Below are 25,560 nucleotides of genomic sequence, written 5' to 3' on the forward strand. Positions count from 1 at the left end.
CTGGCAAGACTGTTTGGGATGTTTGTCACAAGACCACCTACAATACATCTTGATGGTCTTGGTTTGTCAATATGGCCAAATCTAGGTTCTGAATTTTTTCCTACCTGTGAGAAGAGGTGGTTGCTAACAGGAACTTTTATGAATTGTGAATCACATGCAGTGTTCTCTTCACCATAAGAATAATACGAATATAAACATTTTGCCATGTATTCTTTCATGTTTGCTGCTATCTCATTTAAATCCTGTCCGCCTAATAAACTACAAAACTAGAGTGAGACAACAGCAAATGTGGAAGAATATACATATCATTTCACGTTTAAATTCGTAATATTCTTATGCCTAATAGTGATACAGTCAGAAATGAAGCACGGCAATTGGCTAGATTTTAAAATCTAAGATGACTAATTTCTGTGCAGAATGTAATGTACTAAAGAGGCGTCTGCAAAGATTTTCAAATGAAAAATTTTCGCTAAACTCTCGAATAGAACATCTTCTATCATAAACAGTCTATTATTTGGTTCTTGTTGATCATTATCAAAGAAAGCAGCAGTGTAAATAACAACAAATAGCAGTCTCTTGCCATTGTTTAGCCAATGAGATGATTCCTCTCTCTCTCTCTCTCTCTCTCTCTCTCTCTCTCTCTCTCTCTCTCTCTCTCTCTCTCTCTAATTATAAGTGGCGGTAGCGCACACAAAAGCAAGCCATGTCACGAGCGGCGACAAGCCGTAAACACACATTATCAGAATGCGACAAACAATGCATGACACAGTACAGTATGCATTTTCAGCTTAGAGTGACATAAACACCTATAACAAAGAGAACAGCACTTATCAGATCAAAGAAAAATAAGCAATCAATTCAAACCAGACAAAGCACGTGAAAAAGGAAGGGTACCCGTATAAATACGGACAAAGCGCCTGACAGATAGCAATGAGTACCTGGCAAAGCTTTAAACTGCTAAGCTTACGACTCAAACCAAACTACTGTAGCTGTATCATCATTCATTTGACCTAAATTGTGTCTCATATTACAATGGACCAACTTTGTTTCGATTTGGAGGTGCGGCCTAAAACTTTTCTCTCCCCTTGAATTTCGAGTCTCAAATTTCAGGTGCGGCTTAGATTCGACTAAATACAGCAATGACATCTAATTCATGTAGTCTATCTAGTCTTGCATCACTTGGGGTATCTCGCTAATGAACTGGCAGAGCTCAACAGAAATTAATTTTTTTTTTTTTTTTATGATATATGTGCCTCAGATTTTGTGGCACAATGGAGTGACAGTTCAAATAATTCCTCATATTAGACTGTTTATACAACTTATCCACATAGAATGGTAGAGTATAACAGATTGATTTGGACATGAACTCTAAAACCAAATGCAGTGGCAGTACCTAATCCAAAAATGTTAATAGGTACTGCCATCTTTATAACCAGAAACATTAGTCTATGCTCTATATTCAATACTTAACTTGCATATTTTGTTGGCCTTTTCACACAATGTTATGGCCACTGTAAGATGCCACTTTTTTTGTGGCCACTGAAATGGCTGTGAGTCAGTACTATATTGTGTGACCACATTTATCATCAGCAATAAGTCAGCTCAAGTACCAACTTGGAGCTACACTTGCTCAATGTTGATGGTTAATAGGATCATCACTTACTTTGGAGTTCTGTCAGCTGCAGGAACCAGTGTGACATTGTTCTGAAGTAAGTAATGTAATCAAGCCAATGGCACACAAGGAATCTTGCGATACTACCAGCTATTGGTATCTTCGTTTCCATAAAGAAATGTTCATATAAATCCATGTTCATAAAAATTAATTATTTCGCATTTAAATATTTATATGTTGTGTATTTAAACAAAGTTACGTAAAATCAATTCTATTAATTTCGGTAAATATGTATTAGAGATTGTCTTTGACAAGGCTGTGAAATCTTTGCTTTGTACATTACCTCCACTCTTCTTCATTATGGACAGATTTGATAGGAGGTTGTAGTAAGTGGAAGTCTAATAGCGTGTAAGGTTGCAGAAAGCAGATACATTATTTGTTGTATTTGTTCAAAATTGTGCCTTCATTATATGGGAAATGTTGCAGTATACAAATGTTTGAAAGTTCAGTTGCTTTACTTCATTTACTACTCATTTAATACTTCAAGAGTTACCTAATTTCCACAACACTATCACCAGCTAATTTTCTCCATACTAGAAGAGGACCTACAGATGTTATCATGCCTCTAAAGAAGACAACAAAGTCAACATAAGGATAACCAGCTAAGTAAGACTTCACATTTTCATATGTGGGTGAATTCTTCAATGCAGTTCACTTCAAAATAACAACTAACATCCAGTCTTAGGACAAGTCATTGTAATAAACAACAAGGAATAAGAACATTAAGGATGTCACATGCCTTGATGTTGACACTTGTAACACATAGGACATAGGTGTCCAGGGTTTTTGCAGGCAACACACATGGCATCACTGCAAGGACAGCGATTACGTAAGTGTTTATCATAGTAATTCCGGACATGACTTATGTAAATGAGGTGCATTATGGCATGTTGGTAATGTCATGGCAGACACGAGACCTATAAGGTCTATCACTTGCACTGGAAGTCGACAGGGGCTTTGAATATCAGGTTTGGAAACACTATCAAACAAAGTGGAGGAATACCTGCCTTAAAAAGCCTGCAGCACAAAAATACCATGAGGCACTGGGCTCTGAGAAAAGGGTGGTGTAGTTTGTTCATCTATTGACTGTTGATTACAACGTCTACTACCAGGCATGGTAGCTACCACAACATCGGTTCCAAAAACTAGTTGTGGAAACAGCTTCAAATGATTTAGTTAACTGGAACACTTCAAGGAAAGGATCAGGTGCATTGGGCTCTACTTTTCAATTGGAAGCTAAGAGAACAAACAGTCACTTCCTTAACAAGCAATTAGCGTACGATTCATTGCAATGCACCAATGAGATAAACCTCATAAATCTGTGACCCTGGCCGTATATGAAGTCGTTGATAGTGATATCCCGATCATAGTTATACAAAAACTGAAAAATCATTCATGGTTCCTGTTCCTTGTTCTGTCGCCTTCATCCTCTGAATCATATGTGGAAACTACACTGAATTGAGAAGCACAACCAACAGATGGAAATATAAAAGGATTGAAATAGGATCTGATCGAAACCCAGTAATTATAAATGAAAAGATAAAATGATGGTGTCTTTACCCTGGTTTGATTTGAGTGACAAGTCCCTTATGCTATATTCTTCACAGCGGCATGAAAATGAGTATGTCAATGTTCTACACCTAGCTACTAAACCAAAAATCCTAAACTATCTGGCTGAGATAGGTGTCAACATAAATACTGTTTTATGCAATTCTAACATTCTTTAAATGGGGAGACAGATAGGTCTTTCCATTTTATTACCGAGCCGAAATCACTCACAACTCATTTTTTGTGCAAAGAAAACAAAATAGAGGAAGCACAAAAATCACAGCCAAACTTGGAAAATAAGAGGGTCCCGAAGTGCCACATTTTATTTTTGAGAGGAATGTAAAAATTGCAAGTTTTATGTAAGCTTTCTTCCATTACAATTTAAAAATTGTGTTAACAGATTTCTCTGTTCAACAAAAAAAATATATTACGAGATACAACTTAATTTTATGTGAGTTACATAATTATAAAAAGTTATAAATAACTGGTGATGGACACTGAATAGAATACATATAAAATCAGAGGTCAGCATTTTGAACACAGTCTGAAACAGAACAGTAACAGACGAACACAGTGAAAAAAATGACGACAACTCAGTACTGATCTAGGAGCAATGTAAGTGGAATGAGGAAAAAGAGTGAGACCAGCCAAATGAGACTGAGGCACTATCAAGGAACGGAGGATATATAATGAAGAACAAGACTGGCCATAGTGAATGGTGGATGACTATTGCAGGGAATGACACAGACTGTGACCAAAGTGAACTGTGACTGACTATTCCTTAGAAATCATTCCTTGGTCCCCCTTTCACTTTGCAAATCACCAGGTACAAAGAAACGGTTCACCCACATTTAGTTTTCATATTGCTAGCCATATGGCATGACGTGAATAGGTTCATATGACAACAGCAATAAGATTGTTGTGCTATATCCAAGATGGTCATGCCATATGCTTTCGGTGAAGTCCCTAGACTGGTAGAATATTGTATCTCTCTGACAGTAAATTGGTCTCTGACACACTGTTACGGTCAACATATTACAATACTAGAATTTCTTTTTAGTAAGTTCTCAAAAAACTAGAGAAGGAAAAGCCTGCTTTGGACAACCTCCCCCCACCCCCCAACATAACTTAGTGCACCAGATGCTCCAAAAGTTTCTCACTAATGATAGTTTTCTCAGTCACTGGTTACAATCCAGATACCCAAATATTGCCTCATATTACTGTCTCCTTTTCCTCATGCCAAGTCAGACCACCTAGAGAATTTTTCTGAAGCAGCAGTCGCTGTTCAAGGAGGACAAATCTCAAATACATGTCTGTAGATGGATTCCAGGACTGCTGCTAATGCATTGTGTGTGTGTGTGTGTGTGTGTGTGTGTGTGTGTGTGTGTGTGTGTGTGGTGGGAAGGGAGGGGGATGCATTTGTTTTAGTGGGTGAGGGACAGAAACCTTCATACAATGTCTCGAGTGTACACAACTTTAAGTAAACTAATTTCAAAAATACCACATTAGTGATGGACCACGACCTAGCCCAGATTACTTCCTGAGTAAATATTTCATGTTCATCCTTTATTGGATCATTCTCAAATGTCTGAAAATGAATGCATAACGGACAGAGCAAAAGAAATCCATTTGTTTCAGTAGGCTACAATGTTACAGGATTGGGAAAAGTAATATTTATCAATGTCAAATAAGGGATTTAGTTCACACTTCATGCATATTCTTTGAATTGTTAGACTTCCTCTAACATACCAGCATCTGATAGCACAGAGCTGTTGTAGGTAGCACAAAAATCTTTACTATCAAAATTGCTCATTTAAGAAGTCATTTCAGTAGCACCAATGATACCAAAGTCCACAACCCGCATCAGATTACGGGTCTACTGCTTGCTTTAAAAATTAATAGTCTACCAACACACATTCTTCCCAGAGCATGTTATAAGTTGCACTTCTAAGAAGAGTCAAGTCTGACGTTGCAGCCTTAAAGTATACACAACTATTTTACAAAACAAAAACGTAAGTTATGCTTACACGAGTTGAACTTTCTGAACCCTGCAGCAAGAGGCTGCTTCTGGAGAACCGTTTTTCAGGTGTTTGTACGTCATTCTCAGGATCGCTGTGGGGCTGGTCGTGTGCCTCTACTTCTCTTTGAGGAATGTATTGGTGCCGACTACGTGTTATTACTCCTCTTTTAAGGGTACTCTGTGGTGAACTGGTGCTAGCGCCATATGGACCACCTCTACTTGGTTCAGGTTTCCTTCTTACCATCTTTGTAGGCCTGAAAACATATGATTAAGTAAATGAAATGTGTAACATGCAATAAACTAACTAAAAATAATGATCATCAGATTTCTGCTTGCGGAATTTTACTCTGCAGCTGCTGAGTAAATGCTCCCTAGATCTGTTTTCCAATATTACAGAGCCCTTCAACTGTATCACTGCTAAACTGCTGGTTCCCCACGAACAGGATCCTCACAAGTCTGGTCCTTGAAAACCATGAGACAGGAAGACCTCTATGGTCTACTACTGAAGTTTTTCATTATACAGCTTAAAAAGATTGCAGGACTGTACATGTCGTTTACAGCAATGCATTTCTTATGATTTAGCTAAACCGTTTAAAAATCAGGATTTGCATCTTGTTTATGGTACTAGTAATAAACTTAAATATAATTATATTCACAATGAATGCCCCCAGTGAGATAGGTATAGAGGATCAGACGTATATATACCTTTTTTACACAATGTCCTAAAGTAAGAAGGCCATAATGGCATTGTCTAAAATAAGGTCTAGAATAGGCCACATTATTGCAACTGGCTACTGAAGTACAGTAGCTACCAGAAATTTGTTTGCCTACATTCTTCCTAGATGTAGCTACTGTGGGCTAAGATGTAGTCATAATTTATGCAAAAAAACATAATCTGATACAAACACATAATGTAAAATACATGTAGCAGACTTTTAAAATTGGTAACTATCACGGAAACCAAGTTTGATACAGTAAAAGATTAATACAGTTACTCATATGAAATTATTAAACGGAATATATGAAGAGAATGGTGAATATATGGTCAGCAATTAATATACATAATACATTGCCTGTAGCAACCTATAAATTGCCTGTGAACGCTAAAATGTCTATATGACAACTGACAAAAGGACAGGTCCTCTGTTGGGTCAGCCGCCATGCTGTTACATAGGCGTGCACTGATCTTAAGAACCTAACCACTAGAGGGCTTTACATACAATGTGATATGTCTCCCACAGAAAACAATTAGACAATGTATTAACAGTCAATAAATAAAATTATATGGTCTGGCTATACATTCCATGAATAGATAGGACATAATCAGTTACAGGATTAGAGCGACTAATGTACGGAAGCAAGTACCTGAATCATCAAGTAAGGCTAGGTATAAATACGTGAGGCATTATTTAGTTATCATAGCACGTTATCAAACAACGCAAAGTAGGCATTGGCCACAAAATCACTTTGTCCATTGAGTAACCTAGTGGGCACATGTTTTTTGGCTTTGTAAATCTCCAACAAGTCGAAAGCGCGACTCTTCTCTCATAAAAGGACCTTTTTCACCTCTATGATCCACCGACTTTTTAGATTACCATTGGCCGACGATGAAATCCGCCAAGAACTTAGTATATTAAGGCAAATTGCAGTAGCCAACGGTTTCTCAGCTAAAGATGTTATGCATCCATACAATAGGATAGACCCATAATCATCTAGAAAAAAAGAAAGAATAAAGAAAACCTGAAAGCTATTCCAATGAAATTTTACAGAAAAATGCACCAACAAACAGAAAAGTGTTTGAATAAATGTAAGGTTGGATGGGGTTTTCAAGTTAACAACACTCTGAAACTCCGTGTAAAACATAGTTTGAGTAAAGTTTCTGATAAATTTGACGGTTCTGGGGTTTACAATATCGTTTGTAGTAATTGTGACAAATTTTAATTTGGTCAGACTGGCCATTCTTTCAAAATTAGATTCAGGGGGCATTTGCAGGCACATAACAAAACTGCATTCGGAATGCAATGGGTAGAAACCAGCCACACTATTGGCAATGTTGAGAGTTATTTGCGTATTCTACATAGGGCAGAGAAGGGTTGCGCTCTCGACTTGGAGATTTACAAAGCCAAAAAGCATGAGCCCACTAGGGTCCTCAAAGGACAGAGCGATTTTGTGCCCAACGCCTACTTTGCTTTGTTTGATAACATACTAAATAACAAAATGATGCCTCACGTATTTATACCTAGCCTTACTTGATGATTCACGTTGAGAACAGTACGCATTTGCCTTACTTCCATACATAAGTCGCTCTAATCCTGTAACTGATTATGTCCTACCTATTCATGGAATGTATAGCCAGACTAAATAATTTTATTTATTGACTGTTAATATGTTGTCTAAAAGTTTTCTGTGGGAGGCATTTCACATTGTATGTAAAGCCCTCTAGTGGTTAAGTTCTTAAAATCGGTGCACGCCTACATAACAGCCCGGTGGCCGGCCCAACAGAGGATGCTGATCATTGATCTGTCCTTTTTTCAGCTGTCATACAGGCAATTTATAGGTTGCTAAGGCAATGTATTATGTATATTAATTGTTGACCATACAGTCACCATAAAAAAAGGATCAGTCCTGTTCTCTTCATATATTTCCGTTTAATAATTTTACATGGCTAACTTTATTCGTCTTTTAATGTATCACAATTGGTTTCCATGATAGTTATCAATTTTAAAAGTCTGCTACATGTATTTTACCTTATGTGTTTGTATCAGATTGTGTTTTTTTTTTTTTTTTTTTTTTTTTTTGTTGCATAAATGATGACTACATCTAAGCCCACAGTAGCGAAGTCTAGGGAGAATGTAGGAAAACATATTTCTAGTAGCTACTGTACTTCAGTAGCTAGTTGCAATAATGTGGCCTATTCTAACCTTATTTTAGATATATGTGACGATGCTGTGCTGATTATATTTACATGTTTTGACAATGCCATTACAGCCTTTTCACTTTAGGACATGGTATAAAAAAGGTACGTTTTACCGGATTTTATCTATGCATTTCCCTGGTTGTATGAAAGTATATTGTGATATGTATTGCTGTATTATGTTGAAAGACACACTGCTCACTAGGTGTATGTATTTGTGTATTGCAGATCTGAGGATGGTCATCACAGACTGAAACCAGTCATCGTCTAAAGAATTAATATTGTGATCAAAGACTGTAAAAACAAAAAAAAACATAGGATGAAAGTGCAAAGACTGGTTTTACTAACTATTGGTGCATTTTTGTTGTGTGACAAGCAGTGCAATAAATCACATTTGCTACACCAAAAGCAGAAATTACATTGGCGAAGAGGACTAACTTGGTGCACATGGCTGAGCAGAATACCAAGCTTTAGTTAACATGGATCTGGAATTCCTGAAACTGTGGCAGCAACAGCTGCAGCTTCTAACACTGCAGTGAGCACAGCAGTATGCTTCAACTATGAGCCACCCTGGAACACAAAGTGAAGCATGTTGCACAACAGCTGCCCATTGTAGAGAGGCTCATCATGTCAGCACAGCAACTGCCTACACCATTCAAACAACTTCATCTGAAAAATTAGAATTGGGTCTCATACTGAAAATGCCTGCAGTTTCACTTTCAGGCTAGTAATATCATCAATGTTGCTCAGCAGTGACCCTTTCTGACTGCTAATAACCCACATGTCACATGGTTTCTAAGGAAATGAAACAGAATTACTGGAAATTGATTGTGTGCTCTCTTTGTATTAGAAATTTCAAACTCATATTATAGCTGCCCATTTTCCAACCTTTCATTGTCACAAGGAATCAAATCAGTCATATGTTTCAAAGGCAGTTGATATCAAAGGTCTGATGTGTGAATGTCTATTCAAGTGCAAAAATGTGACTTCTAAACAATTCTTTGATAAATGAGTGTGACATTTAATAAATACGTATGCGCTCAATAAAGTAGAATGTGCAGACACAAACTAGTAAATACTGCTCTTGAGGAAGTGTTAGCAACTGTAAAGAATTTTGAAATCACGGCTGCAGCATAGCAATTTTTTGATGGACCTATCGTGTTGCTAACACTTAGTTTAAGAATCGTGAAAGAAGGTTATATATGTGGAAGGGACCTGGTGACACTGGAAGGTAGCAAATTGTTTATAAAATGACAAGGCAGAGATTTCAAACAAACATTTTAAACTGAAAGTCTTTTCCAAGGGCCGATGTGGACCATAATTTATTGTTTACAAACTGCAAGTTAACTTAAAAACAGCAAAATATAGGAAATTAACTCGATGGAACCTAGATAAGTTGAAAGAACCCGAGATTATTGAGAGTTTCAGAGGGAGCATTAGGCAACGTTTGATTGAAACACTGGAAGTGAATACAAGATGAACTGGTAGCTCTAAGAGATGATATTGTGAAGACAGCAGAAGATCTAATAAGTAAAATGACAAGGCCTAGTAGAAATTGCTCGCTCACACAGGAGATGCTGAATTTAACTGATAAAAGAAAAAATATATATAAATGTGGCAAATGAATCAAGGGAAGGTACAATGCGATGTACTTCCACACAGGTGGTGGTGCAACGAAATAGACAGGCTGGGAGGAGAGCAGAGTAGTTGTTTGATTAAAGTGGACATCTCAAGTAAGGAATTGCCCAGTCTGTGGATAAACAAGCATTACAAATGGTGATCATTGGGGTTGTTCATACTTGCACTGCTATTGCTATGTGGTATGTAGAGGAATACACTCATTGACAACATCTGTACAGATCAGTGTCTAGACACTTCCACATGCTCTCTCAGGACCACAATGGTTCTGAAAGAAAGATTCAAAGTAACCTTGAAGAGATGGAGAATAATCATCAGTGAAATGTGTATCTTGGGGAGCAACACAGGCAGCAAACAGGAAGAAATTATTTGCAGTTCTGGAAGATCACAGTAATATCCAGTGCAGATTAATTAAATTATTCTTTTAAAGGAGTCCTAGTTAGGTATGAATGGGCTGTGAGGGTAGGTCAGACCCCAGAATCACTGTCACTGAAGCGGAATTAACATCAGCGAATGTCAGTCCAGAGTCTGATGGTATGGGGAGACCTAGTGCTTCACGAGTCAATAGAATAGCCTTCTCCAAATATTTCTTCTTTTCCTCTGTCACTGGTTTTAGTGGTTGAGGAGTGCACAGCCCTGTGACCCTCAGTCAGTCAATGCTTCAGCCACTGTTTGGCATCAAATCTCGGGTGGCTGGTCTGTAGGTTTCCAAAAAGAGGCTTCCCAAAAGGGAGCTCTGTCACTGTTATATGGTGGAGGAGGGTGCTGTTTCTAAAGCCAGGTGGGGGGAGGGGAGGAGTGGTTCCCGAAGATAGCACTGTAGGAACCACAAGAGAAAAGGCCTATCACCCTCCTGGTCTAATTTATTCTTGCAACCAGAGATCAATGTAGAGGAGTAAATACACCAGGTACTGCTGATAACTTTATCACAATAGTGGCAGAACCCAACTCCATGGAAACAGGATATAAGTGATTGTATTTTTTCCAATGTTCAAAATATGAGGTGATTAGAGACCTTCAGTCACTGCATTTTGTGTTTTTTAATTATAGTAGCACAGTCTGGCAATCACAGTAAGTGGTCATTCTTGCATTTGACAAAGACAGGTGGTAGTGCAGATGGTGAACTTTCACAAAGTGACCAGCCAGTCTCCACAAAATGGATCATATGTATGCCAGGGAGACATATGACCAAAATGCTGACATTTAAAAGCATTGCATCAAAGAAATAGAGTTTTACATTACTGTAGCAAATCTGGAAGTGAATTTGTCTCTTAAGTAAGAATGAATACCCTGGTGTCAAGCTCATTATCTGGCAGGCCTTGATGTAGGCAACATATGAAGGGGATCCAGCTAAATACTGAACATTTTCAACAGGGCACATGAATAAATACATAAAAAATGGGGTTCCTTCCTTCTCCAATTGTGTGTATATGTAGTTATGTATGCAGTGTTAGGACCCAATGAAAAATTAAGCCCTGCAGTATATTTAGGTCCTTGTGGGATGTTACAGTAACTGGTACATAAAAAATACGTTTGCAAGGGAGCGACACCCTGAAATGGTTTGGAGTTGCTGCCCTTGTCACTCACTAAATGGAAATATGTTTTCAATATCCTCCACACACAACACTGGCTTAGCAGAAAGGACAAATCAGCTTTCCGCCCACAATGAAACCCAGGAGGGTAAGTTCCTGGGATTATAACAATCTGTACTGAATTGAGGTCAGTCTGAAGGGACTGCCAAAGCCTGGTGGCCACTAACTGATAACATCAGTCTTTTCATAATGCCAGATATCCACTATCTTCTCCAAATGAGGGCTCCACTATAGGCACTGCCCACCATGAGCAAAAGCCAGTGCTCAGAGCCCCCAAACCGACAAGCACCCACTCCTCAGCATGCACAGGAAGGTGACATCTTGGGCATCAATAGTGCTATAGCTGCTTTGACAGAAGGCTGCCACCACCACCACCACCACCACCACCACCACAGGGGTACCTGACACCAGCCCCCTCCACCTCCACCTCACACACACACACACACACACACACACACACACACAAACTTTTTCCCAAAAGTAAGATATTCATTGCCAATAGTTCACACTATTCTGTTTACACCATTCATTCAAAACAAGAAAGTAGCACATCAGTTGAATCACTAGGTCGCACTTTCAAACAGTCTGATTCACAACAAAACAACAGTACCAGTACTACAATTGCAACACTACTCATATACTTCACCAGATTAAAATGGACACCCCCCCTAAGCAGTTGTAACATCACCACACTGCCCTCCACCCTACTCCCAATACCCTAACACTTTTCCAAATGTCTATTGTCCACCTTTAAACTGCTGGGACAGTTTTCTGAGAATTCAAGTCAACCCTTTCTAAAAAACATTGATCTTATACTTACACTAGCTGGTAGTCGACTCATTCTAAAAACACTTATCTTTGGCACGTAAGGGCTGGTCATACAAGAAAGTTAAACAAGTCTATTTTTGATTCACGATGCATGCATACTGCAACGTTTCCCATAAATAAAATTAATGGAGGGTCGCCGTCCAGAAGTCCTATAGGAAGAGCCACCACTGGCTAGAAGGAATCCTGTTTGCTGAGAAAGGATCTCAAATCCAGGGAAAAACTCGAACTTAAGACCATGGGACCAGCCACTGGTTGCAGCCGCACCACACAGGAATGTTCGTTATACCAGAGAACGGGTGTCTGTTATTTTTTCCAGTATTTATCTCAGTAGAAGGCACATTTTCCCAGGTGTCTGCACGTGCAAGGTAGTTTGTTGGCTGGGGTTCAAAATCTGTCATGTAGTGGGAATGATTCTCTGCTTGCTGTCCTGTGCCATACCATTATTGGCCAACTATGAGAAACCCGTGAGAGTAGAATTTGCTAAACTTTATTATAAAATTACTACTGCTCAAAATTCACAAGATCTGCTGCAACTAGCAACATTCTTATACCGGCAGAACCAGCTGAGTTTAGTACAGTAAAGTCAGAAAACAATTGCTTGCTACAGGGACATCAGAGGGTATGCTTGCTTTTGGGACACCGAAGAATTATTTGTGGGAGATACAGATGTCTCCAACTTAGAGCCAAGTACAGCTGGACTCAGAATTTAAAGCCACTATTAGAGACATCTCCTGCACTTGCACCGTTTAAGAGTGGTTACAATGAGCCATTAATATCATCACCAAGACAAGGGGGACTCAAGACTAGTAATTTGCATGAGGGTTTAATTGCACATTTTTAACATTCACAGCCAGCTAGCTAAAACATCATGTGCTTTGACAAATCTATTGGTGTTCATGTTTACTTTTTCAGAGTTCTTGTTTTAAATTGCCAACCATTTAAGTAGTCATTGGCCATATCCATGATGTAGTTTCATTGTAATTCTGTCAGAGACAGCAAAGGACTTGGAAGAGCAGTTGAACGGAATGGATAGTGTCTTGAAAAAAGGATATAAGATGAATGTCAACAAAAGCAAAAAAAGGATAATGGAATGTAGTAGAATTAAGTCGGGTGATGCTGAGGGAATTAAATTAGGAAATGAGACACTTAAAGTAGTAAAGAAGTTTTTCTATTTGGGGAGCAAAATAACTGATGATGGTCGAAGTAGAGAGGATATAAAATGTAGACTGGCAATGGCAAGGAAAGCGCTTCTGAAGAAGAGAAATTTGTTAACATTGAGTATAGATTTAAGTGTCAGGAAGTCATTTCTGAAAGTATTTGTATGGAGAGTAGCCATGTATGGAAGTGAAACATGGACGATAAATAGTTTGGACAAGAAGAGAATAGAAGCTTTCGAAATGTGGTGCTACAAAAGAATGCTGAAGATTAGATGGGTAGATCACATAGCTAATGAGGAAGTATTGAATAGGATTGGGGTGAAGAGAAGTTTGTGGCACAACTTGACCAGAAGAAGGGATCGGTTGGTAGGACATGTTCTGAGGCATCAAGGGATCACCAATTTAGTATTGGAGGGCAGTGTGGAGGGTAAAAATCGTAGAGGGAGACCAAGAGATGACTACACAAAGCAGATTCAGAAGGATGTAGGTTGCAGAAGGTACTGGGAGGTGAAGAAGCTAGCACAGGATAGAGTAGCATGGAGAGCTGCATCAAACCAGTCTCAGGACTGAAGACCACAACAACAAACAACATCACAGCACAGGCCTACATTGGTGTTTTAAGCACCTTCTTGCTTTCCACTATTGAAGAGCAATTGGTGATGGCAACTGCAGCTTTCAACACAATCGAGAACCTGTTAATGCACGGCCTGTGGCATAGTGGTTACACAACCATAACATCACTGTAATGGACTGGCCTGCACAGAATCCTGACCTTAATCCCATAGAAAACCTCTGGGATGATTGGGAATGCCAATTTCGTGTCAGGCCTCACCGACCGACATTGATACCTCTCCTCAGTGCAGCACTCCATGAAGAATGGACTACCATTACCCAAGAAACCTTCCAGCCCCTGAATGAACATATGCCTGCGAGAGTGGAAGCTGTCATCAAGGCTAACAGTGGGTGTGCCAACACCATACTGAATTCCAGCATTACCCATGGAGGGCGCCGCAAACTTTTATGTCATTTTCAGCCAGGTTACTGGATACTTTCAATCACATAGTGTAACAGCAAATTCTCAAAAATCCTCAGCAGTCATGATACTAACAAAGTTTACTAACTGCCTCTTATGACTTTCTTCCTGTTTTAGTACACAACAGGAATCAACTGAGGGCTCTGTGGCTATTCCACTGTTGCTACTTTATGAAATACTACTATTACGGCTACAAGAAGTTGACTTCCCCTATCACCAGTTAATATCAGAAATGCTGCCAGCATATCAGCAAAAAACGGTCTACAGAACAAACATAATTAATTAAGCTTCCATTTCGCATTGTAACCTAGCATTCATGAATCAAATCTGGCAACATCGCTCCAATCATTCAAAATGGCTACCAACAATGTTTCGACATGCTATTATAGACACATATTTTTTTTCTCAACAGTTTATGCTAATTTTTCTGTGTTGAAGCTTTAAAAAAGTTCCTTCTGTATTGAGAACTTATAACATCATCAACTGAGTCTACTTAAACAATTCTCATCTATTTTGTTTGTTTCTGAAATGTGAAGTGTAAATTTCATTATGTTGGGAATGTGACAAACCGATTCTTACCTCTATAATACTGGCTAAATCTAGGGACCATGTCTCACACTTCAAAGACAAATCTGATAACACTGTACATAGTGTCTGTAATGCAAGTGAAGTTTTCTATATCCACAATACCAGACATAATCAATACTGTCTAATATAGGCATAAATGATCTCTCTTTCCTTACGTCGAATGTAGATGATGAGATGAAGGAAACTAATTTTATGGAGAGAAACACCTTTGTGTGACTAGATGACAAGTACAATATGTTCTATCCGACAGTATCGACAATAGTGTGTGTGTGTGTGTGTGTGTGTGTGTGTGTTAGCAGAACCATCACTTGGCAGGAGGGATGTTGGGTTTTCTGGGTACAATACATGTTAAGTAATTAAAGTACAGTGTTGTTTTATTTGATATTTAATGTGTTGATAAATGCACTCTTTTATGAATGTGGCCACGTTCCCACATCTTTTTGTGAAGCATCGGTATCATAATGGGTTTGCACAATAAGTTCATAGAATAAATAAGCCTTCACTGTTATTTTATAGCATTCTTGAGATATATTTCAATCATTTTTAAGCTCTATGGGAATAAAGTTTCTCATGGAAAAAGGGTCACATGCTTAATGTGCACTAACATCTATAATAATATATAAGAAGTAGCATAAATACAGAATCATAATGAAAGGTTCTGGCTACCAGGCAAATATTCTATACCAAACTGTAAGAAAACTTTCTCAAATCAGCAAAACAGATTTTTCCCATGCCTCTTCTCTGCCACATGTCTACCAAATGTATAACAATTTACTTTATATGGAAAAATAAATTTTAGTTCACCATTTGTGGTTATGCTAACTGTATTAGTTGTTATAATAATTTAGAAATTAAAAGATACGTAACTGTTAAATGGCAGGAGCAATGGTAAGTTAAATGTCAAATGTATAATGAAAAATACATTGTGAAATGCCCCATTAATACAGGAATTACAGGCCAGACAGTAATAACTGAACAATGTATAATTCCTCACAAGAAAAGTTCAGTTGCTGGAGTGAATCTTAGTTCAAAGATGGTCTAGCATAAATCCTGTACATCCACAAACTGTGGCTAGCTCATGCTTCTAGCAAACTTCTGGACAGACAGAAACAAAAGCCTTTTAAGTGTTCCAATTGGAAATTAAATATTTAACTGAAAGAGACAGCAACTGCCACTGGTAGTGTGTATGTGTGTGTATGTGTGTGTGTGTGGGGGGGGGGGGGGGGGGAGGGAGCCGATACATCTGTAGTTTTTAGACATTATGAACTGTCACATGTTTTGTGGAACTTTTTCTTCGACTTCAAATACTTGCTGACTGTAGGCAAAGCTTTCCATGAACCTAATCAATAGTCTTAGCACAATACAGTAACTGATCCATAATTTATTCACTTATCAACAAAAACCCATTTGAGAACTTCTCTCCTGGTCTCCGCAAAAAAAAAAAAAAAAAAAAAAATAAACTACTCATACAGGATCCATTTTAGTCTGTTTCACAAGGCCGTTTTGTCTCAAGACCAGTTAATCCTAATCTATATAATTATCAAGTAACCTACAGCTATGTGCACAGACAGTATTTATTATAGCGCTAAAACCATTTACAATTGATTGTGGTACACAGGTCACTATAATTCATCACGACACACCTCCGAGTTTATGGAAACAGCTTATTGGGGTTAGCTGAACCTTCAGAGACCAGATTGTACTTCGTTCAGTGGCATAATGATGATGTGCCATCTGACGTAATACATTAACTAACAATAAGAGAACTAAACAGCGTATTTTTACAATGCAATCCAGAAAATTCTTCAGTTCATCCTATCATGTTTTCTTCTGGGGTGTCACAAACTACACACCACTTCATTCACATAGTCAAAAAGTTCCTTTGCAACAGATCCTCCCATTAATTCGACAACTTTCATACACCATCATTTCACAAGTTCGAGAAATAGCCAATTTTATTTCTATCAAATCAGAATAGAGAAAAATGTTAATACGAGAAATATTTTCTATAGACATGATAAGAATAACTTACTTTAATGGTCTTACATTTTTTTTCTGGTTACAATTGTTACTTGGTTTGTCACTGCTCTTAGGTATATATGAGCTGCATACTACAATTTTACACGACCGAGTTAATACAGCTCATTAACTAACATCCTCATCCCCTGCATAACGTGACTTAATACCATTTGTTTCACAAATTAATTTCCAAACATTACGTGGAGCAGAACAATAATACAAGTCATGAAACACATCGAGATTTTAGACTCTAAGAATGATAATTACTGACGAATTAGAAGTCACAAATAATTTCAAAAGACCAATTATTTCATGATCCCTTTAAGAAGTGGGCAATAAATATAAAAGTCACAACACAAAAAATGAACTTTAATATTTAAAAGCAAACATCGTACCTTCATGCACAACACGTATCCCGTGTTCATTCGTTGTTGCCAAAGTATCCATTCAATATCCAACAACATTAACAAATCCTCCAAAAACACACATCACAATGCCACATGCACTAAACAACACAATTGTATCTTGCGAATTGTCAAGTGTAATAGCAAGTAGGTAACAATTGTAATTCAAATCGCAACCGCTGAATTTGTTCTTTAGACGATATATCGATATCGTAAAATCAATATATATCGAAGAGATAGTATTATATCCATTGTGGAAGGAGAACTGCGATTGTGATTTAAACTGGCGTTTATTTTGTAATAAATTAGTAACCAGTCGCTTTTTTTTACGATTTATTCAACCACGAACATGTTTTCGAGCCACTGCAGGTCATCTTCAGATGGAAGTGTTGCAGAAGCATTATCTTGTGGACCACGTGTCCTGGTGAGTGCACTGCACTGTAGTGATGGGCTAAACTGCGATTTTCCGCTATCAGTGATTTCTGTGAATGCTACTTTTCAGTGTCTGCTATTCTTAACTGAGATTTGCCGCAGTTCAGAGTCGCAGTTAAAGAACGTAGGTTGCGTATCCCTCCGCCACTGCTATTTCTGCTACTTCCGCGATTTCTGTGACTTCTGCTACTTCTGTGATTCTTGCTACTACTGCGATTTCTGCGACTTACCACCGTATGAAAAAGCTACAGCTGCTCACACAGAAAATTGCATCTCAACAAATCTGTCATTGGTAAGTAAGTTTTACGTTTATTATTCCGTTGGCTTTGATTATGTATTAAAGAAACAACTGTGAAAATATTAATAGTGTAATTAATATGTAAGTAGCCATACAGTAGCGTAATAGTTCGGGTTTAGAAAATGAATTCTAACATATTGTTATGTTCACAGATACCCGAACTACATTTCAGTCACTCAGTAAATTGATACCTCAAAACATCTTTGTCAACAGATCTGGAGAAATTGCCACTGCGTCTTTAGACCGTTTTCGTCAGACGAGAGGTTAGTTTCTAAGTGTTTCGATGGACTTAATTACTTCAGTGAGATCGTTCTTGCAAATGTGAAATATACCCCATTGAGAGGCTTTCATTACAGCAAATATTAGCAATCTACTCTGTCAATTATATTGCTTGTAATTAGTGACAGCAAAATTTGTTTAATAATCCTTGTGATTTTGCAGACACAGTTCTGACTCTTGATTACTGGTTGCTGTACGTATCTATCCACATCAAGGCTATTGAGAGAGACTCGTGAAGATTCAAGACAGCTCTTAGAGGATTTGCAGTTTATAAGTGACATAATTGTGAAATACGTGTGCAGATGAGTGATTAAACTGTGTTTTATTGAAGTTGTTATGCTATTTTAAAGGAATAATAAATGTTAAATACAGTGATTGAATAATGAAAATCTTATTTTCCACATGTTTAAGCCGTACTATACCCATAATTTTCGGCCATATATTTACTGGTAAACACTAGTTGAAGAGTGACATGCCGCCGCCCCCCCCCCCCCCCCCCCACACACACACACAATCTTGGTTTAGATTAGATTAGATTAATACTTCTTCCATAGATCATGAATACGACACTTCGTAATGATGTGGAACGTGTCAGGTTAATGAAAGATGTCTGTACAAGATATTACATTACACAAAATATTGCATGACACTAATGCTTAAGTTAGTTTTTTTCCCTCCCTTAATTTATATCTAAAAATTCAGCCAATGAGTAGGAGTTGTCATCTAGAAATTCTTTTAATTTATTTTTAAATGTTGGTTGACTGTCAGGCTTTTGATGCTGTTTAGTAGGTGACCAAAGACTTTTGTGGCAGCATAATTTACCCCCTTCTGTGCCAAAGTCAGATTTAACCCTGCATAGTGAAGATCATCATTTCTCCTGGTGTTATAGCTATGCACACTGCTATTACTTTTGAACTGGGCTGGATTGTTAACAACAAATTTCATAAGTGAATATATATACTGTGAGGATCCCTAGATCCTTAAATAGAGGTCTGCAAGATGACCGTGGGTGGGCTCCAGTAATTATTCTGATTACACGTTTTTGAGCAATGAATACTTTTCTACTCAACGATGAATTACCCCAGAATATGATACCATACGAAAGCAATGAATGAAAGTAGGCATAGTAAGCTAATTTACTGAGATTCTTATCACCAAAATTTGCAATAACCCTAATAGCATACGTAGCCGAACTCAGACGTTTCAGCAGACAATCAATGTGTTGCTTCCAGTTTAACCTCTCATCAATGGACACACCTAAAAATTTTGAAAATTCTACCTTAGCTACAGACTTCTGTTCAAAGTCTATATTTATTACTGGAGTCGTGCCACTTACTGTATGGAACTGTATATACTGTGTTTTATCAAAATTTAAAGAGAATCCATTTGCTGAGAACCACTTAATAATTTTGTGAAAAAGATCATTTACAATTACATCACTTAGTTCTTGGTTTTTGGATGTTATTACTATGCTAGTATCATCAGCAAAAAGAACTAACTTTGCATCTTCATCAATATGGAATGGTAAGTCATTAATGTATATCAAGAACAGTACAGGACCAGTGTGACACTGACCTGTAACATAGCCCGAGGTATAGAATATGCATTTTGAGGCTGTTGATATGAAAGTGAGAAGTACAGATCTTCCAGTTAAATCAGGAATAGCTGAAGTGCAGTACTTAAAGTAACACAGGAAAAGCTTACTTATGTAGGTGTTTGTAGTGTCGGCAAAAAGTTCGTGAGTGTGTGAAGTTGCCATGCAGAACACCAGGGGCAAAACTTTTATCCCGAGTCTTGAACTGTGCCGGAACAAAAATGAGGCATTCATATGACTCAATAATGCTGTTTTCATTACACTACACTTATACAGCTGTCTGAGTTCTGCTGTGTTAACATTGCAAAGTCCTGTAGACATGTGGAGTATTAACCAAAATTGTCATATTGGAAGCAGAACCACATTTGTTACGTTACTTGATATTTTCTGGAGAAAAACGCAATGTTGCTTCTTATTAACATAATACATTCAGAGTCACAGCTGTGTTTGACCAATCATAACTGATGCTGAATGTGCATGTCGTCATATAATGTGAAGGGCTTATTTCAATAGTGGTACAAGTCCATTACCTCCACTTTTCTGTCTATAATGCATCTAAAATTAATGATCCAAACAAACATTATAAAGGTTCTTTTCTAGCAAGAGTCCATATGCTTGAATATTTCTGGTAGTGGTGGGCAGGAAATCGCGTATCTGTTAGAAATCACAGTGATTGAGAAGTCACAGATATCACAATAACAACTTTACAAAATCTAACTGCGATTTCAGTCACAGTTAGCTGTCGCAAGTATCATTTTACATTAAACGCCTTGAGCCATCTGTTGGCCGAATTCCTTACTGCTTTCTGCGATTTCAGTGCCAAATCGCAACTAAGAGTCGCAAGTAGCAACTAAAAAGCGCAGTTAACAGTGCCATCTGTTGTCCAAAGTTCATACTACGCTCATGTCTGGGACACGCTATAGAGTCTAAGTGCGATTTCCGTGACAAGTCGCAACTAAGAGTCACAAGTAGCAACTAGAAAGCGCAGTTAACATTCTTTTCCTAGTGCCATCTGTTGAACGACGTACGTACTTCGTTATGAGAGCCTTGTGCCTCACGAGATCGTTGTGCTGTGTGTGCATATGAAAGACTTATTTCATTAGTGGTACAAGTCCATTTTTGTTCATTGTGAGATACGGAGTCGTAAAGTTAAATGAGCGCTGAAAAATCTACAGTTGAGATACCAGAAATATTCAAGCATATGGCTTCTTGCTAGAAATGAACCTTTATTAATGTTTGTTTGGATAATTAATTTCAGAAGCATTATAGACAGAAAAGTGGAGGTAATGGACTTGTACCACTATTGAAATAAGCCCTTCACATTATATGACGACATGCACATTCAGCATCAGTTGTGGTTGGTCAAACATAGCTGTGACTCTGAATGTATTATATTAATAAGAAGCAACATTGCCTTTTTCTCCTGAAAATATCAAGTAACGTAACAAATGTGATTCTGCTTCCAATATGACAATTTTGGTTAATACTCCACATGCCTATAGGACTTTGCAATGTTAACACAGCAGAACTCAGACATCTGTACAAGTGTAGTGAAATGAAAACAGCATTATTGAGTCATATGAATGCCTCACTTTTATTCCGGCACAGTTCAAGACTCGGGATAAAAGTTTTGCACTTGGTGTTCTACGTAGCAACTTCACACACACGAACTTTTTGCCGACATTACTACCACCTACATAAATAAGCTTTTCCTGTGTTACTTTCAAGTACTGCACTTCAGCTATTCCTGATTTAACTGGAAGATCTGTACTTCTCACTTTCATATTAACAGCCTCAAAATGCATATTGTAGACTTTGTGATATGTTACAGGTCAGTGTCACACCAAGATTGTGGACAAGGGGAGGGGGGGGGGGGCGGCATGTCACTCTCCAACTAGTGTTTACCAGTAAATAAGTGGCGGAAAATTACGGGTATATGACGGCGTAAACATGTGGAATATGAGATTATTATTCACTCACTGTATTTAACATTTATTTTTTCTTTAAAATCGCATAACAACTTCAATAAAACACATTTTAATCACTCATCCCCACACTTATTTCACAATTATGTCACTTTTAAACTGCAAATCCTCTAAGAGCTGTCTTGAATCTTCACGAGTCTCTCTCAATAGCCTTGATGTGGATAGATACGTACAGCAACCAGTAATCAAGAGTCAGAACTGTGTCTGCAAAATCACAAGGATTATTAAACAAATTTTGCTGTCACTAATTACAAGCAATATAATTGGCAGAGTAGATTGCTAATATTTGCTGTAATGAAAGCCACTCAATGGGGTATATTTCACATTTGCAAGAACGATCTCACTGAAGTAATTAAGTCCATCGAAACACTTAGAAACTGACCTCTCGGCTGACGAAAACGGTCTAAAGATGCAGTGCTGATTTCTCCAGATCTGTTGAGTTATCAATTTACTGAGTGGCTGAAATGTAGTTCGGGTACCTGTGAATAACAGTATGTTAGAATTCATTTTCTAAACACGAACTATTGCGCTACTGTATGGCTACTTACATATTAATTACACTATTAATATTTTCACAGTTGTTTCTTTAATACATAATTAAAGCCAACGGAAGAACAAACGTAAAACTTACTAAGCAATGACTGGTTTGTTGAGATGCAATTTTCTGTGTGGGCAGATGTAACTTTTTCATACGGTGGTAAGTCACAGAAATCGCGGAAGTAGCAGAAATCACAGAAATAGCAGTGGCGGAGGAATACGCGACCTACGTTCCTTAACTGCGACAAATCTCAGTTAAGAATAGCAGATACTGAAAAGTAGCATTCACAGAAATCACTGATATCGGAAAATCGCAGTTTAGCCCATCACTAATTTCTGGTATCTCAACTGTAGATTTTTCAGCGACCATTTAACTTTATGACTCCGTATCTCAAAATGAACAAAAATGGACTTGTACCACTAATGAAATAAGTCCTTCATACGCACACACAGCACACCGATCTCGTGAGGCACAAGGCTCTTATAACGAAGTACGTACGTCGTTCAACAGGTGGCACTAGGAAAAGAATGTTAACTGCGCTTTTTAGTTGCTACTTGCAACTCTTAGTTGCGATTTGTCACTGAAATCGCAGAAAGCAGTATGGAATTCGGCCAACAGATGGCTCACGGCGTTTATTGTGAAATGCTACTTGCGACTGCTAACTGTGACTGAAATCGCAGTTAGATTTTGTAAAGTTGTTACTGTGATATCTGTGACTTCTCAATCACTGTGATTTCTAACAGATACGCTATTTGCTGCCCACCACTACTGCACTGCCTTGTGGTATTCACGTCAGATTGCTTCTTATAACGTGCATCACTAAGCTATGTACACATATAAACACAGTATGTAGCTACTATTGGTTTTTACACTGGCTCACAGATGTACCCTCACAGGCATAAATCGTAAAAAAGAGACTTGTTTCACATTTATGGCCAGATAAAACTCAATTTGTATCGAAGTGAATACATACTCCATCCAGAAACGCGTCACGTCTGTCATTTTATGATATGTAGCTCCATACACGTAACACTGGATGGCAAAATAAGAAAGAATAAAAAAACTAATATTTCACAAATAAATGCAAACCCCTATTCTCACATACAGCAGCGAATCCTGTAAATTAACTAAGATACACGAAAGAATAATACAGTCGACTGAAATTCATTTTTACCGAAAGTTAAAGGTCACACACAAAACACAAGAAAAGAAATTAATATAGACTGTATAAATGAATAAAAGTGTGAGGGCATATATAAAGGGAACAACGTATCAAGATAATTTGTTGTTATTATGGTCCTCAGTCCAGAGACTAGTTTGATGCAGCTCTCCATGCTACCCTATCCTGTGCAAGGTTCTTCATCTCTGAGTAACTACTGCAACCTACATCCTTCTGAATCTGCTTAGTGTGTTCATCTCTTGGACTCCCTCTACGATTTTTACCCTCCATACTTCCCTCCAATTCTAAATGGGTGATCCCTTGATGCCTCAGAACGTGTCATACCAAACCGATCATTTCTTGTAGTCAAGTTGTGCCACAAATTCCTCTTCTCCTCAATTCTATTCAGTACATCCTCATTAGTTAAGCGATCTACCCATCTAATCTTCAGCGTTCCTCTATAGCACCACATTTCAAAAGCTTCTATTCTCTTCTTGTCTAAACTGTTTATCGTCCACGTTTCACTTCCATACATGACTACACTCCATACAAATTCTTTCAGAAACGACATCCTGACACTTAAATCTGTACTCGATGTTAACAAATCTCTCTTCTTCGGAAACTCTTTCCTTCCTATTGCCAGTCTACATTTTATATCTTCTCCATTTCGTCCATCATCAGTTATTTTGCTTCCCAAATAGCAAAACTCCTTCACTACTTTAAGCGTCTCGTTTCCTAATCTAATTCTCTCAGCATCACCCCACTTAATTTGACTACATTCCATTATCCTCATTTTGCTTTCGTTGATGATCTTCTTATATCCTCCTTTCAAGACACTGTCCATTCCATTCAGCTGCTCTTCCAGGACCTTTGCTGTCTCTGACAGAACTAAAATGTCATCGGCGAACCTCAAAGTTTTAATTTCTTCTCCATGGATTTTAATTCCTACTTTGAATTTTTCTTTTGTTTCGTTCACTGCTTGCTCAGCATCAGATTGAATAACATCGAGGATAGGCTTCAGCCCTGACTCAATCCCATTCCAACCACTGCTTCCCTCTCATTCCCTTCGACAGTTATAACTACCATCTGATTTCTGTACAAACTGTAAATAGCCTTTCACTCCTTGTATTTGACTCCTGCCACCTTCAGAATTTGAAAGAGTGTATTCCCATCAACATTGTCAAAAGCTTTCTCTAAGTGTACAATTGCTAGAAAGGTAGGTTTGCCTTTCCATAATCTTCCAAGATAAGTTGTAGGGTCAGTATTGCCTAGTATGTTCCAACATTTCAACGGAAAACCAAATGATCTTCCCCGGGGTCGGCTTCTGCCAGTTTTACCATTCGTATGTACAGAATTCGTGTCAGTATTTTGCAGCTGTAACTTATTAAACTTATAGTTCGGTAATTTTCACATCTGTCAACACCTGCTTTCTTTGGGATTGGAATTTTATATTCTTCTTGAAATCTTAGGGTATTTCGCCTGTCTTGCTTACCAAATGGTAGAGTTTTCTCAGGTCTGGCTGTCCCAAGGCTGTCAGTAGTTCTAATGGAATGTTGTCTACTCCCGGGGCCTTGTTTCGACTCAGGTCTTTCAGTGCTCTGTCAAACTCTTTGCGCAGTATCGTATCTCCCATTTCATCTTCATCTACATCCTCTTCCATTTCCATAATATTGTCCTCAAATACATCGCCTTTGTATAGACCCTCTATATACTCCTTTCACCTTTCTGCTTTCCCTTCTTTGCTTAGAACTGGGTTTCCATCTGAGCTCTTGATATTCATACAAGTGGTTCTACTTTCTCCAAAGGTATCTTTAATTTTCCCGTAGGCTGTATCTATCTTACCCCAAGTGATATATCCTTTA

General features: G+C 38.0%; 2 protein-coding genes across 7 annotated transcripts in view; one reads left to right on the forward strand and one right to left on the reverse strand.

Moving 5' to 3' along the window:
- The window catches only part of LOC126272803 (histone H3-3-like), an 80,274-nt gene extending 62,661 nt beyond the window's left edge, over window positions 1–17,613 (reverse strand). Inside the window, exons 1-2 of one of the 3 annotated variants that reach the window (XM_049975971.1) lie at window positions 17,405–17,613; window positions 5,248–5,494 (exon numbers count right to left, since the gene is read on the reverse strand). In XM_049975971.1, the coding sequence (XP_049831928.1) occupies window positions 5,248–5,484 (237 nt within the window). In that variant the 5' untranslated portion in view covers window positions 5,485–5,494; window positions 17,405–17,613. The remainder of the gene's footprint in view (window positions 1–5,247; window positions 5,495–17,404) is intronic. The other 2 variants (XM_049975974.1, XM_049975973.1) reach the window with 2 other exon arrangements.
- A 142-nt stretch (window positions 17,614–17,755) lies between these two features.
- On the forward strand, window positions 17,756–18,791 carry LOC126272804 (uncharacterized). Of its 4 annotated transcripts, none has more exons than XM_049975976.1 (4): window positions 17,756–17,837; window positions 17,916–18,137; window positions 18,357–18,406; window positions 18,585–18,791. In XM_049975976.1, exons 1-4 carry the CDS (start codon window positions 17,763–17,765, stop codon window positions 18,601–18,603), a joined length of 366 nt encoding a protein of 121 aa, XP_049831933.1. In that variant the 5' UTR covers window positions 17,756–17,762; the 3' UTR covers window positions 18,604–18,791. The 4 variants fall into 4 exon arrangements, 3 of the variants coding, with proteins under 3 accessions (XP_049831933.1, XP_049831934.1, XP_049831932.1); XM_049975977.1 differs by having other exon boundaries at window positions 17,757–17,837; window positions 17,948–18,137; XM_049975975.1 differs by having other exon boundaries at window positions 17,763–18,137.
- Window positions 18,792–25,560: the final 6,769 nt, after the last annotated feature.

The sequence above is a fragment of the Schistocerca gregaria genome, chromosome 5, assembly GCF_023897955.1.
Source record: "Schistocerca gregaria isolate iqSchGreg1 chromosome 5, iqSchGreg1.2, whole genome shotgun sequence".
NCBI classification, from domain to species: domain Eukaryota; kingdom Metazoa; phylum Arthropoda; class Insecta; order Orthoptera; family Acrididae; genus Schistocerca; species Schistocerca gregaria.

Bases quoted from the DNA above. Each gene is read 5' to 3' on its own strand.
- LOC126272804 (XM_049975975.1), top strand. From the start codon at position 17,763: ATGTTTTCGAGCCACTGCAGGTCATCTTCAGATGGAAGTGTTGCAGAA. The intron at 18,138-18,356 runs GTAAGTAAGTTT...CTTTGTCAACAG, and splicing joins TCTCAACAAATCTGTCATTG to ATCTGGAGAAATTGCCACTG.